The sequence below is a fragment of the Clavelina lepadiformis genome, chromosome 3, assembly GCF_947623445.1.
Source record: "Clavelina lepadiformis chromosome 3, kaClaLepa1.1, whole genome shotgun sequence".
NCBI lineage: Eukaryota > Metazoa > Chordata > Ascidiacea > Aplousobranchia > Clavelinidae > Clavelina > Clavelina lepadiformis.
The window spans coordinates 2,473,326-2,489,103 of record NC_135242.1 but is presented as its reverse complement, the minus strand read 5'-3'; the positions used below and the strand labels follow the sequence as shown (position 1 = coordinate 2,489,103).

The window sequence follows — 15,778 nt, the reverse complement described above, 5'->3', positions numbered from 1 at the left end:
AGCTTCGGTTACCGAGCTAATCTTTGCAAGTTCTGATTGTCACACTATTTTTATTTATGTTTTTATATGTTATATAGGCCTATTGTTGCTCGATTTTAGAACTGTCCAACAGGTCTGCTGAACAGGAGCAAGTATTGTTAATGCCTAGCCCAAGATATGATAGATACAAGATATGATAAATACCCAAGGTACGCCTCCACCGCACAGCAGGTATGGAACGCAGAACACAAGCCGCATTTATCGCTAGGTCAGCGCTTAAACGACTTCGCTACCAGACCTGCAGACATGCTAAACCAAGGCGATGATGAAACTGTTTCAAAAATTCAAAACAATGAATTTGCACATTTGCCAAGTTTTTAGTTACCAAGCATAGACAGTCTGGTTTTTGCGAAGTGTTACTCAAATAAATATGAGGTTGACCAAATATATGGTGAACAAACTTGTTACTCACCATAATGTCATTACAATAGCACAATACGCTTAAAAACTTAATCAGTTTATACGATCAATCATTTTATTTTTCGTCAAAAGCGCGATGGAGATGAAAAATAAAGCTAGTTGCTATCAGGTGATGGTATGGTAGTGGACTACCTACCAATGAACCGGAAAAAGTGACAAAGCCGAACAGGCTTAAAACGTACTCAAAAATAATTAAGGCAATAATCAAAAATTGCTGGTAACAACTAGTGCAGCCACTAAACCCATAATTAGTTAAATCCACAAAACATAAGTTGAAAAAAAGGGAAATTAAGGAGACAAGCAGGTGGTGTTTTCAAGCAACAGATGATTGAAAGTCACTTCAATGCTGGACATCGGTTGATACATAAAGAGTTCTTGCACTGTATGTCGGTATGCTTAATGATAAAAATCCCTTTTGTGTATTTTGTTCATAGATTTGTTGTCGTGCTATTGCAAATAATTGTGGGCCTAGTTAACAAAATGGCTGCCGTAAATGTGTTTTCGACCTCCATGACTTCAAGTAACCTCAGCAGACAAGATTTGGTGCAATGGGTCAATGACAGCTTACTGCTAAATATTTCCAAGGTTGAGCATCTGTGCACGGGAGCTGTTTACTGTCAATTTATGCACATGTTGTTTAGAAGTAAGTGCATCTAGTTCTTTGAAATTGTATCTGTGAAATAGTTTTTGCAAGGGGCTTCTAAACTATGTACATACAAGTTTCCTTGACCCATGGAATAAAAAGTTATCCATTTACCATAAAATTGAGGCAGAATTTTCAGTTGATTGATCCAAACAATTCCAAAGATCCCTGTGAAACAAATATGTTTTGTGATCATAAAAATAGTCCAAGCAATTGAAGTGAACCTGTGTATCTTGGAGGCACCCAGTTTTTATATTTATCCAATTTTGTGATGTTCAAATTTCTATTACATTCTTTCCTTCATGAAATTCTTTATGCACCCTGCTAAATGTTTCATTTGCAGAAGCGGTCCTTATGAAAAAAGTAAAATGGGAATCAAAACTGGAGCACGAGTACATTCAAAATTACAAGTTGTTGCAAGATTCTTTTAAGAAGTGCGGCGTTGATAAAGTAAGTTTATCGATACATCTTGTTCCATGCAGTTTTATGACTTGATTTCTGATTACTGGTTATTATAAGTGTTTCCCAGATTAATTTCCTATTTTCTCACAAAGGTTATTCCAATTGAGAGACTCGTAAAAGGGAGATTTCAAGACAATTTCGAATTTCTTCAGTGGTTCAAGAAGTTCTTTGATGCTAATTATGCGGTTTGTACTTGTTTTATCGAATTCGGTCGTTTTAATAAATTTATAAACTAACTGCACAACAACTTACGTTGACGTACTCGTTCCTATAATTTTTACATAAACATGTGATCAAATATCAGGGCGATGAATACGACCCCGTTGTTTCTCGAAGTGGAGCTGAACTTGCGATTGCCCCACGTTCAAAAGCAACCCCCATGTCACGGTCCGCTGCCCCAGCCAAACGAGCAGTTGCTGCAAGTAATGCTTATTAATTATTTTTACTTTAATATTAAATATATTTAGATTTTATCATTGCATTCTCTTATCTTATTTAAGTCATTCTGTCATTCTGATCATATTTACATACCACTGGACAGGCTCTTAACACCTAAAGTCTCCTTAATCCTAAAATCCTCATTAATTTAATGAGATGGCCTGATTAATTAAAAGCCTCAGGGAATAATTCATTTAATGAGAAAAGTAGCGTCAGATGCGTTACATACCGGCACTCACTGCAACCTTCAGGTTATTCTTGTATTTATTTATTTATATTGATACGACCAATCACTACTTTTTAATTATATTTAAAAAGCTTCGATTCGAAAGTTGGCTTCGATTTTGTTACAGTGTATCCATAACTAGCAGAGGTTTGCAAGGCAGCAAAACACCATTAATAATTGTTCAATGTTGTTTTATTGATTAATTGATGAAAGTCAAGCCCATGGTGAAAGGTGTGAGGGTACCAGCTGATAGTACAAATGGCCATTCTTTCTCTGATTACACTCCTGAGAACAACAGAGCTATTCCAAACGAAAGTACGCTTAGCGGTACAAATGTGATGTTCTTTGCACACAATATTTACCATAAACAAAGACGTTTGAAGATTGTGAAATGCTTAACATCGAGGCTTGTGTGATAATGACTCACTAAGATTGTTTTTGGAATGTGCTCACACAGTGGTACGATTGTTATCGTACATGTGGCATAATCTTGTAGAAATTCTTTTCCGCACTTTACCCACATATACCGGGAAGAGTTGAAATTTTTGCTCACTTTGTAAAATGTTTATGATTTTCATGCAATTTAACTTGTTAAGGCAACTACCACGAAGGCGCTCTGCCATATACAGATTTGCACTTTAGTTAATGTTTACATGTTGAAACGGCATAAAACCTGAAGTCCAAGTGGACAATCCACTTGTTTTAATATTTCTGTTGCTCAGTATCGTTACTGCACGTTTGTTTGCTGTTTGCAATCCACTTCACTAACATCGGAACCAAATCTATTTTTAACTTCGGTACGAACTGTATATGCTAATCTAATATTTATATTAAGATCGCACAACATCAGGACCGCGACAATCCAACAGTAGCAGCAGCATCTCTCAACGAACTGCGGCCAGTGGAGGAGCTCAACGCATTTCTTCTTCGACCAACGTAGCACCGGTCAACAGCCAAGAGTTGAACCAGTTGAGAGCGCAAGTTGACGAGCTGAATGGACAAGTACCTGCGTGAATTGATTGAGTTTAACTTCTCAGAAATATCTGGTAATTTAATTCCAATTGATTTGTTCGTTTTCAAACAGTCTCAAGAACTGCAAACATCTGTTGAGGCGTTAGAAAAGGAAAGAGATTTCTACTTTGGCAAGCTGCGTGACATCGAATTAATTTGCCAAGAAGAAAGCCAACAGGAGGAGAAGCGTCCGGTTGAAGAGATCTGTGCTAAAATCATGGAGATTCTTTACGCGACTGAGGTGGGACTAAGATGGCGTATGAGTGTTTTATTCCACGGTTGTGTGTGCTGTTGTTCACCTTTGAACATATTTTACTCACTGTACAGGATTTTGATAAAAATAATCGACAGACTTACAAAAAAGTTAATTAATACCCTGCACGGCCCCGATCTTCAGTGCAATCATGCAGATTCCACTGCCTGTTTTTTCCTAATAGATTCTTCACAGTTTGAGTCTTTGAGTTAACTCAGTTTACTTCATGTTTACAGGAGGGCTTCGAAGTCCCAGAAGAGGGGGCAGATGCAGAAGGGGCTGCTGGGGATTTCGCTAACGAGGACGACGAATATTAACTTAAACAAAAAAACACACGATTTGCATGTTGTTCAGCTTTGCATCCAAGAATGATGTCCAGACTCCCGAATTGTTTTTTGTTATTTTGGTTGTTAGCATTTTGAACAACACCAGTTAATATCCCAACATGGCAGTATATGTGTCAGTAGGCGCTGCTAGTTACACTTTAGATGTAGTTTATGTTTGTTTTTCATTGACCAATGATCCTTCACTGTTATTGGAAATTCTCGAACATGTTGTTGTTGTTGTCATATACAGGATATTTGCTCTAGAAAAATTAAACCGTTTTGAAAACTGAGCATGCATTCTTAACTATGGTTAAGCTAAATTAACTATCAGCAATATATTTGTAATTCCCTTCATAAAACTACTCGCTACACCATGTGCTGTTTCAGTACCATTATATTGTATGTACAATGCTTGGTTGATAAGTCTTGGCAATACCAAAGTTTTCAAAACACTTTACAAGGTGTGCAGAAACCAAAAGATTCCTATCTTTAATTAATGCTATTATGTAATGTACATTTTCTTATTTTTGATAAAAAATGTAAAGCATTAAAAAGTGTTTTTCTAAGTTACCTTAACTGTTGCCTGTAAAAAAGGCGCCTTAAGCATTGATACGTTATTCCTTTGAACAAACCATCGCCTATTTGACACACGTTTGCGGAGAAGCAATTTATTTGTAACATGTAAACAGCATGATAATTTTGATTGTATGTATTGCTGAACAATTGGCTCCACTGTTTCGTCACAATGACTTTCGAAGTGTTTTGCAACAACGTATAAGTCGATTTTTCTGGAGGAGAAACTAAATGTTATCTGGTGTCCCGTTATAAATCTTTATCTAAAGTTACATTTTGTCTTGGGACGCTCAAGCCTGTTCATCTTATAAATATGGTGTATAATGCAGGAAGGGTACTATGCTTGCCCAAAGCAGGATGTTCCAATCGCTAGACGGCGGTAATGAGCTGGATGTTTGAGAACTTTGTTTGAAAAGTGGCTTGCGTTGTTTTGTAAATGGCAGCGGTTGATGAATGTACTTTCAATTAAACTAAAATTTTTCAGTTGAGTTGAGTACGAGTTCACAGTGAATCAATGTCAAAAAAGGATGTCGACGCATATTGGAGAACCAAACCAGCAGTTCATAATACACTTTTTTGTTGTGCATTAAATTTCTTATTTAAATTAATAGGTAAAAAATTAAAACCACCCTGGCGGTGAGAAAGTTTGCTAACGTGAAATCAGTGTCTGGTTCATATGTCGACCAAACACTGATGATGGGATTTAACTCAATTGTTCGACTTGATTTCTTCTCTTTGTGTGTGTATAAAAACAGAGATCACGTTCCTTTATTTGTGGGAGCTCTTACACAAATGAGTCACCTAAAACAATCAAAAAGCGACCAAGAAACAACCGCATTCATCATTTCAATCTCTACGTCTACCCTCAGGCTACGATTAGAAAAAAATTCTTCAAAGGTGATGTTTTGCGCTAGTTGCTGTATACTTTGCATATCTAAAATCAAGATAAGCTCATAGTGATGCATTGTATTGTTTATTTTTCGCCATTAACTGTGCGGAGCGAAAGTTAGGATACTAACCGTTGTAGTTACAGCACAATAAAACACATGCTCAGGAACAATTAACGAGCAGGAAAAAGTGGCAAAGCCCAAGGGCTTAAAACATGCAAGATAGCAATAATGCAATTGTGCTATAAGATGGTACGTTAGCATGGCCACCAAATCCACAAAATAATTCCTAAGTTTAACGAATTTATGGCCAAAATAATACAAACAACCAAACACCTACACTGTTAGAAGATGTAGAGGACATGTTCCCTAACATGAAAAACGTGTATATCAATAGCCGAAATAACTGTATAAAGTGACATGGTTAGATTTAGATGACAATGGATATCTTAAGTGCATAACAAATGGATGGTTAAAGAAAACCGCACAAAAGAAACTTCATCCTAGGGACCGGAATCCCGTTTCTGTGGCCAAGAGAGGGCAAAATTATGAGGCAAACAAGTGAATCAATTAAAAAGTATAATAATGTCAATAGGAAATCATGCCTCTACATTTCCTTTTACTACGATATTTGTGATAAATAGTGGATACGCCGACTGTGACGTATACAAACTAGGGTGCGGTTTCATTAGGGCTAAAATTGCCTTACATGGCGATAACGAATTGACAATCTATTTTTGAAACACATCATCGAAAAACGTTGAACGTCTCTTCAAATTAAGCGCCGCGTGACAAGCTATAGGCCTATACTATATCGTTAGCAATTTTGGTCATCGCTCGCAAAGCCATATAGAATTTATAGAATATATTGAAAGTCTATGTCACAGCCATATTGCTTTGAAAATGTCTTGTGTTTTATTTTGTGACAATGATACGAAGTAACCATATCATATTTTTTAAGTTTATAAATAAAAACTTTTTCTACCTCAAATCTTTAAAATCGACCTTAATTCGACTTAATTAAAAAGGTTTATTTTACAAAAGAAGAAATAACAAAAGAGGGCACGATCTAATTCTGCTTAAAAGAAACCAAAAAACGTGCTTTTAAATAGCGTCTTTCTTGTTTAATTCTAAACATTATATAGTTAATAGGCATAATAATCGTGAAACTATAAAAACAAAACGTTAAAATGAAACAGATGCGAATGAAACGGCTATGAACGGAACGTAGCTTAAAACATACGATCGATAAAAAATAATTTTGAGTGAACATAAATTTGTTTTAATATCCGTTCTTTAAATCCATTTTATATAATGAATATTATCTGCATTGCTGTTGCAAACACAACGGCAAATCATGCGGTCAAAAAACAAGGTTTCGCATTATTACGATAACTATGCAGAAACCAAGATAGAACTTGTTTAGAAAATTAAAGCGTTTTTGCAGCTAACTAAAGACCGCAAAACCTTTTCCCATACATATTACACCACCGACCGCCCCAAGCGATTGGCAGCGCTTTGTATTTTAAATGTCGTGGCGACTTATACGTTTGTGATATCGACATTGGAATGGATTAATTCAAATTTTATTAAAACTTTCCTTATTTTGTACATCACTTTTCTGTTTTAAAATGCTGAAAAGAAATTACCATAGCCTCAGAGTTGAGTTCTGTTTGTTTACAATTTTTAAAACTACAAACGCCCGCCAACGCATGTAGCTATTCAGGACTTAATATTGTACGAACAAACAAGCGAATGGCAGATCGTACGTATCGGCCGGTTTACTTTGAAAGACATCAAACAAGACTGTACAAACCCCAAAAGACTTCACATTACTTTTGCGGTTTCCACTTACGAGGTAACTTAACCTCCATACAGACTCTCGTGCATCAAATACATTTTATAAAGTGATAAGTATGTTTTTTCCATAGTTAATTTTAAGTTTACGTATTTAAGTATTGATACAGCTTTATAACGTTAAGTGAAAGGTACTGGCTTAGTAGTTTATAATTAAAACATTTTCTTTGTTATCATTCCAGTTTTCAAATTCTTCCGACAAACCATCTTCTTTTTAAATAATGAGAAGATCGATTTTAGTGAAATAATAATATTTTTCTTTGCCAACGCAACAGGGGAATAATAGCGGTTGGACCATTACAGTTACCTAGAACTTAAAATGAATAATGAATGACAGTCTATAAAAGACTTACAGTATTTACACAACGTTGAGAAAATAAAAAAACATTATTGGCAAAAAAAAGAAATTATTTAAAGACAAATTCCTTAAACATTTATATTTTATTTATGTATTTATTTAATTAGCAGTGACATCATCGATTTGAATAAATCAGTGATGCTCGCTTGAGCTTTTTTAATAGTCAAGATTATTTAGGGCACCTTTAATACATAGCCCTGATACAGGTTACAAGTTTCATTTCAACGTTGGCCAATATCATTATACTTGGTGTATTTACGTATCTCCTGCGTCACGCTTGGGTAAATTTGACTTGAGATTCTAAGAAGCCAATGAAGCGTAACGTACTTAATACATAGGATAGGTTCTTTATGAAGTCATAATTATATTATGACAGGACGCCTTTAAATGCAACAAACTACAATGGCGGAACTAAAACGAAAATAAGCATCGAATGGTGCACTCAAACAAATTCTCAAGTGGTTGCTTTTTAAGGTTCTAGTATCAGGTAGGGCGTACTTCGTTACTTTCATATTAACTAGTCCCAGTAGTTAGTAAATCGGCAAGACATTTTGCTTGACTAACGGTTCACTTTGAAAAGGTAAAACTATTTTATTAAAATGTTTTTCAAAAATATGAATTTGACAAAAACTATAAGGTGTTTTTAAAAAGAAAACAGTAAGTTGTCTGTTTTAGCTGCACGTTTTCTTGCTTAAAAATATTTTGAAAAAGCTATTTTCAAAGTAGGTTGAATGGTGTACTAAACAGGCCATAGTTTCTTTTCCTACTTTTTATTTAAGCAAAAAAAGAGTTTAAATATTCAAAGTTGGTAGACCCATTTTAAATTTTATCAAGAATGCTTTGAGCAGACCCAAACACAAAAGCAAAGTAGACTCTACAACACCTTTGTAATAATTAAAACCAAGATGGCTTGAATTACACTGTGAATCCTCGCTTAATTTTATGGATGTCAGCACACACACAATTCGCTTTTTTCTTCCCCGCTTCTCTAATTCTTCTCTCTTTTATTATCTTAAGCAACACTCAGTTGATGTGAAGGAGCAACTGTTCTTTACTATTGACCGTTGCTCTATGACTTCACAATGCGTACAACATTGTGTAAGAAGGCAGAGTTTAACGATAACTAGTGAGCTACTGTAGGCTTACAGTTCCTGTCAGTTTTTTAGGTGAAGTAGTTATTTTTTGTGTGTTTTGAAAAAGAAACTTTCTATATTTATTAGTCAAAATTATTCTGAGCAAAACTGTTAAACTACTTCATAGAAAATGATTAAGTAAAAAGGAATATTTATTAACTTGGGAATTTAATTTAATAGGTTTGAAAAATGAGTGGTATATAAATTAGAAAAATGTCTTATAAATAATTTGTCTTTTACAAAGTTAGTTAAGCGAAAAGAAAACATGCCAGGCATACGGTTTTAAATGCCTATGTTTCTCTTCTAAAACTACAGCGCTGTAGCTCGAAATTCGTCGATTTCAGGCAGACTACGTTTTCTGTTTGTTGCTCGGTTCTGTTCAGCCAACCAGTCAGCTAGCAGAATCGGTCTGGCAGACAGCAGCGCATGTGAACCAACAGTATTGTTACGTATCACGGAAGTATACGGTTACAGTTCCTGCAACTAACAGTCTTGCCCATACATATTTTTTCAAATGAACGTTAAAGGGCGTTTGATGTAAACTAGTTTTATTTTGCCTAGTGACGGTGACTGTTTATTCTTGTTTGCTTTATTTAAACAACAGTGGCAGTACGAATTGTTACCGAATTGCTGCCAACAATCAACACAGAAAGCAGCTTGTAACAAGCAGTGAACCACTTGATATTTGGTAAGATTTGACTTTGCAATTGATTACTGACTGCTTGCAATGTGTGTTACAGTGCTAATCGCATTACTCACTTATTAATGTAGCAGCGAAGCAGATTAAGACGTACTAACCTACTGGAAATTGAATTTGCTTATACTGTTATCTTTTAAATCGAAACTTTCTGTTAACCTATGGGCTGTAGATGTATTATTATCAGGTCGTTTAACGTTATTTTTTATTTGATTTTAAATTGTACTACTTAGTTTCCAAGTGTGTCTACATACTAAAACGTGCAATAGACATGAAAAAGGCAGTGCAATAGCTGCTAGATGGTAAAGCGTTGTCAGCGTTTTACTTTGGAAGATATATTTCCATATGTTCGTCACGTGTTTCCTGAACATCCTGCCGTCCTGTGCAAATAAGATGATTTATTTCGCTTTTTTTGTGGCAAAATTCGCGCCTGCTACTGCTAGGTCTAATTTCGGAAAGCAGTGGTAATCTCGATTGCTTTGATTTTCTTTGCAACTTTTTTGTTGTTTTATCTCTTATCGGTTACAATTGACGGTTGACTGTAAGTTCAAGCGGCCTAATCCTTTAACACTGTAAGTCGTTTATTAAGTTTATTGATGACGTAAGCTGATGACGTAAGCACAGGTTGAATTAAAAACCTCTGTAAATAGTTTTCAAATAAGCAATTTATTGCCATATTTATAGACTCGTCTCCCACGGCCATGGCTTTATATACGCTTGTTCTACAAAACGTCTTATTTGAATTTACATAGCCTTTGGGAGTGGGTGTGTGATATATGCCATTGCTGGGTTAATTATTGACAGAATACAGGTTAAAGCCCACGGCATTCCTCCATCTTGTTTTATTGTTGTTTTACGACAGGTCTTTGCTGCACAGTCTTGTTATTACTTGCCATGAATTGAGTGGCTTGCTTGTTTTTAAAAACTCAACAAGTAGCATATGATGTCGCAGAACGTGAATGAGCCAAACGTTTCGTGCTCTAGCGGAAATGACGTCACCATGGAAAGGGCCACCGCGGTATAAACTTTATTATAAAATATTTGAGGTTCCAAAACTGGTAACTCGTTTCATGTTGTAAGCACTTTGCAGTTATGCTAATTTCAGTAAGGCTTTTTGCATCATGAAACGGTTAACTAGTTTCGGAACAAGTTTTGCATTGAAGTTTTAAAATTGAAAAATTGTTTTGTTTTTTATTAGCAGCTTTTAATTTTTTGTTAAGTTTTGTTTTGTTTTTTTCACTTTAAAAATCAGACAAATCTTATTTGAATTTTTCTTTTCATTAAAATGTGTTTCTAGACCGAACAAGCCGTGACCGCACACACAATTAATGAACCAGAAGTTGCTAATGACGTCACAGTCAATGAAGTCACACCGCAAGCAAACGATGACGTCATATCGGGTTTGGACTGGGATAACGGGATAGGAATATTGCCGGGAACTAATTTCAAGGTGAACGCCTAATTCATCATTCGCGATTGTATGTTTGTTCCGTTCTGGCTCTTTTTCAAAAACTTATCTCCGCGTCTTGGAAGTGTCTGAATAATCTTATCGGGAGTAATTTTTTAATGCATCGGAACTTGTCTTAAACCTAAATCTTCAATTTCTTGGTCGTTTTATCGATGCTCATTCACAGTTTCGCGTGAACGAACACGGCGACGTGGAAATGATAACAGGGCCAGTTGAGGTCGAAGACCCCGAAGGCAAAACCTCTGGTGACGTCACTGAAGCTCCTGAAAATGAGACGAGCAGGGACGTGGGCGAACAAGAGCAAGCAATGGAGGCAGATCCCGTTGATGACGATCAAACAAGATCCGATGCAAATATAAGTGATGACCTCAGTGATGACGTAACAGGCTCCTCCGCTTCTACGGTTGATGATGAAAAACAAGATGATGACGAACAAATCCAAAATTTATTCGTTGATGACGTACACAACAACGAGGACGACGGGACGTCATTAAATGCAAATCAGGAGCCAGATGTGAGACTTTTTACAGTTTTTAGCATTTACAAGTTGTTTGATATTTAGCCCATGACTTTTGTTTAAATAACCTCAATTGCCACGCTCTAGGTGACAGAAACCACGACAGTAGAATCCAATAGCGCTGACGTAATAAAGGCAGAAGAAAGAGAAGGTAGGTGACGTAATATTAGCTTTTTATCAATCACTTCCTTTAAAATATGGAACAATGTAAACAATTTTTCATTTACTCATATTACAAACTGTGCAAAAGGAGAAATCGAAGCATCCTGGTAACAGGCACGTTAACAAATTTCATATTTTTGCTTTTCAGCGGTTGTTTCTATGTCACCAAACGTTGATGACGCAATAGAAACTCCGATAAAACCGGAACCGGCAACCATTTCAACCGGTGATGTCATTTTCTGCGTTTTCTGTGGGAAACCCGGGAACATCGGGAGCTTTTTTGGACGCTTCTGCTCGAAGCAGTGCGTGGCGAGGAACGCGGCCAGACACAAGGTGAAAGGAATGAAGTCGAACACGATGATGAGGAAACAGGAGCGGAAGAGACTCCGGAGTTACGAAAACGGACTCGCTCTCTCGACCGACAATGAACCCGGAGATTTGAAGATTAAAATCCGGAGGAATCTGTCGGTGGTCGAAGAAGATGAAGATTATCAACCATCTCCAGCGAAAAGAAGACACGTAGTGACTCCTCCTCCTCTGAAATTGAAGAGAGACTTTGTCTGGGAAGATTACCTCAGCTCACAAAAGGCTCGAGGTGCCCCGCTTGACATATTTGAGGAGTTGACCGGTTCCAAAGCTTTCCCGTCAAAACCGAATCGATTTCGAGTTGAGTGGCTCCTGGAAGCGGTTGATCCTCTTCATCAGTCGATGATTTGTCTTGTCTCCGTCGCAGCCGTCATGGGTAATCGACTTCGCATTCATTTCGTCGGATTTCCTGCCATTTATGATTTCTGGGTCAACTCTGATTCTCCGTTCATCTTTCCGTGCGGATTTGCTCAAAGAACCGGTAGACGTTTGTCACCACCGTGCGGTTGTGAAGAGGAAGGATTTTGCTGGAAAACTTTCGCCCAGAAACACGATTTCCAAATCGCTCCGGATGATGCTTTTAGTTCCATTTTGTATGAAAACGAAACCGGCTTCAAAATTTTGGATCGAATTGAAGCGATTGATCGTCATCATCCTGAACTGGTTTGCGTCGCTTCAATCGTTGACGTCATGGGAAAGTATTTGTTGATTCATTTCGATGGATGGAACTCCTGTTACGATTACTGGACTCTGGCAACATCCAATTACATCCGACCGATCGGATGGTGCAAGGAAAATAACAAAGAGTTATCCACGCCTCTTGGATTTGATGAGAACGAAACCTTTGATTGGGAAACTTATCTTCAGAAGAACGACTTCCGAGCCGCGGATGTCGGTTTATTCCGGAACGAACCTCATCGGTTTGAGATCGGGATGAAATTAGAAGTGGTTGATCAAAGAAATTGCCGCCTTATTCGTGTCGCGACCATCGCCGACCTCGACGACTTCCGAGTTCAAGTTCACTTCGACGGTTGGAGCGACATGTACGACTTCTGGATTGACGCAGATAGCAGAGATCTGCATCCGCTTCAGTGGTGCAATGAGACCCAGCATCAGCTTCAAGGCCCGGTCAATTCAAACGAAACACCGCGGGGAGATCAGTGCCGATGTCCCGTGCCTGGATGCAACGGAGCCGGGCACGTGAAACACGATAAGTTCGAGAACCATCACAGCGAGTTCGGATGCCCTTACTCCCTGCAGAACCTCAACAGGGAAGCACTTCCCGATCGACTCACTTACGACAAGACACGATCTTATGATGACGTCACAATCGACGCTAACAATAACAAGAAAACGAACGCGACGTTTGTCGTGAAACGAAAGCGTGGACGTCCTCGCATAAATCGCTTGCCGAGTCCGGTCGAAGAAAAGGGGAGTCCCGGGGAAAGAGTCAAGACTCGAGCTTCGATGACCAGCAACGGACACTCGAGACGACACCGGTCCAAGGAGCACAGCAAACGATTGTCCACTTTCAAAGCTCGATCGCCGCTTTACGAGGCGGCCTTCATGACGTCACTATCGGAACGTCAGAATCAATCCGAATTGTCACTGGGCTGGGACCAACACGTAATGTCACTTCCGGGGGTCAAAGGTAAAAGGGCAAGCGAGGTGTCACAGTGGGGCATGGAGCAAGTGTCGAGATTTGTCAACGAGCTGACCGGTAAAAGCGAATGCGGTGACGTATTCGTTTCACAAGAGATCGACGGTGAAGCTTTCATGCTGCTGACGCAATCTGACATCTCCTCTGTTTTAAAACTCAAACTCGGACCCAGCGTTAAAATTTATAACGCGATATTGATGTTCAAAGCGGCCGAGAAGTTCAAAGCTTAACATTTTCGTTGATGTTTTGTGTACGAGCGACAATTTTCGGCGGTTTTTGTACATTCTGTGTATTTTATGGCTTCAACCCGTGTGGTAAGAAATTGTGGTTAACTAATTCATTCTTCTTGATTCTTTGATTAAATTTTGACGCATCCGAAAAAGAACCGCGTGTAGTTTGAAAGAAATCCATCATCATCATTATACCATATAAGGGAATGAAGGAATGGAGAAAAGTTATTTGCGAGGTTTAAAAGGTGCATGTCAGGTTAGTTCTCGTATATCATTTCTCCCTTTGTAACATAATAGGAAATACCGAGATTGGAAATGGCTACAAGACTTCTTGACAAAGTGGACTACGAAGGATGAATGACTAATATTTTCCAAAATAAAGCAACGCCCGCGTAAAACTGCTAAGTTTTTGTCTAAAAATGTATGACGTCAGTTAAAAATGCTTATATCAGACTAATCTTAATTTGTAATCATTATTTATGATTACTACTAAGATGCAGAAATAATGCTTACAAGTAAATAGTAAATAAAAAATACTAATAAGTAAAAGTGCTTTCACAAAGCCAATTATAAACTTGCAAAGAAAGCAGATATTATATCGCTACATTTTTAAATAACTTTTTCTGCATCATTAGGAATAGGCTTGTTACAATCAGTTACTCACCAGACATCCTCATTTTAAAGGGCACGTCCATAAAATATGAAGCTGGCCAACAACATATCAATACCACGTAAAGCCTAACTTGTTTATTTTGTACAGTTTTTTCTCCTTGTATAGGCAGCACCCGCTGATCCTATCAATAACACCTTTACCTCATACCATAATGACCCTTCCAACATGTCTGCGGTAAAAGTCATCTCGTTTCTAGATGTAAATATTAGATATGTGCTTCTGTGTCAAAACTGAACTCACTCGACTGGGTGTGATTTGAATGACGATAAATGTAGGTGAAAGTTAACCTCTGATATTTTGAAGGCGACAGACTACGCAAAGCATCAGCACTTATGAAGTGCATGGCATGTTTAACTTCGCATCTGTCGACACTTTGTTACAGAGTACCCTCTTTCGCTCAGTTGACAAAAGAAGCTATAAGAGAAACGCTTACAAAGCCGCAATGCGGTTCAATGCGATTCAATGCGATTCAATGCGGTTCAATGCGGTATGCAATAACCAATACACAATATTTTAACTTTAAAGAACAATTCAAATCGAAAACGTGAGATTTTTTAAACGTTTCTTTTTAAATCACCCAATTATTATTATCAAACTAATGCAAAATGTCACGAAATTGAAGAGTACGATAATAAAATGCTTTAAGAGTTATTTTTATTTGTTAATACATTTTTGTGTCGTAGAGTCGAACGTCTGCAAAAAGGAGACCAAAATTTGTGTAATACGTCTGGGTTTTGACCGAATAAAAACTTTTTCGAATGTTTTTACGATTAAATTACAAAGATTTCGTTTTGCAAAATACGTAACTCAGTGTAAAAGTGATATTGTGTAATATTTGGAAACTGTATTTCGTCGCAGGCCGCGAAAATAAATTCTGTCATAGAAAAAGTTTTAGGCCGAGTGGACTCTCCTGATAAACATCGTTACATAAGTTAAAGATTAACTGATTGCTCTGTTTTGAAATCGACCGATCAAGTATGACCTTAAACCGACAAAAAAGCCTTATACTTGTTTCATTGATGCTGAAGGTATTGTCTTGTCGTTGAAATTGTCTTTGGTTAAAGGTGTGTTGTCTGTTTAAAGAGCTGGGAAATTTCCAGTAGGAAACCAATCAAATTTTTGGTCAAGAGAGATTCGAATTTTACTTGATTTAAAAAACAACACTTGTTTGATTTATGTTTTTTTTAATATTCTTGGAATAGAATCTTGCAATAGCGCTGGCCTATATATACATAAGCCGTTTTATTCGAATACGTTTTCGACTTAAAGCTCTTTCATGCCCGTAAATGGACATCATATTTTAGCAAACGTTATTGGAATTACGCGTCAACATGCAGTCTGTCCAACTTTTTAGTTTAAACTTATAATTTATTTGAAAC

General features: G+C 37.3%; 2 protein-coding genes across 4 annotated transcripts; both read left to right on the top strand.

Annotated features, from left to right (window-relative positions):
• The first annotated feature begins 939 nt into the window (after window positions 1-939).
• LOC143450078 (microtubule-associated protein RP/EB family member 1-like) lies at window positions 940-4,879 on the top strand. Of its 2 annotated transcripts, XM_076950484.1 has the most exons (8): window positions 940-1,102; window positions 1,446-1,552; window positions 1,657-1,749; window positions 1,869-1,986; window positions 2,442-2,543; window positions 3,064-3,230; window positions 3,313-3,480; window positions 3,729-4,879. In XM_076950484.1, the coding sequence occupies exons 1-8, from the start codon at window positions 940-942 to the stop codon at window positions 3,807-3,809; spliced, it is 999 nt and encodes a 332-aa protein (XP_076806599.1). In that variant the 3' UTR covers window positions 3,810-4,879. The 2 variants fall into 2 exon arrangements, with proteins under 2 accessions (XP_076806599.1, XP_076806600.1); XM_076950485.1 differs by lacking the exon at window positions 2,442-2,543.
• A 3,700-nt stretch (window positions 4,880-8,579) lies between these two features.
• Window positions 8,580-13,881, top strand: LOC143449383 (lethal(3)malignant brain tumor-like protein 4). Of its 2 annotated transcripts, XM_076949561.1 has the most exons (6): window positions 8,580-9,314; window positions 10,186-10,341; window positions 10,621-10,773; window positions 10,958-11,305; window positions 11,396-11,459; window positions 11,619-13,881. In XM_076949561.1, exons 2-6 carry the CDS (start codon window positions 10,264-10,266, stop codon window positions 13,724-13,726), a joined length of 2,751 nt encoding a protein of 916 aa, XP_076805676.1. In that variant the 5' UTR covers window positions 8,580-9,314; window positions 10,186-10,263; the 3' UTR covers window positions 13,727-13,881. The 2 variants fall into 2 exon arrangements, with proteins under 2 accessions (XP_076805676.1, XP_076805677.1); XM_076949562.1 differs by having other exon boundaries at window positions 8,580-10,341.
• Window positions 13,882-15,778: the final 1,897 nt, after the last annotated feature.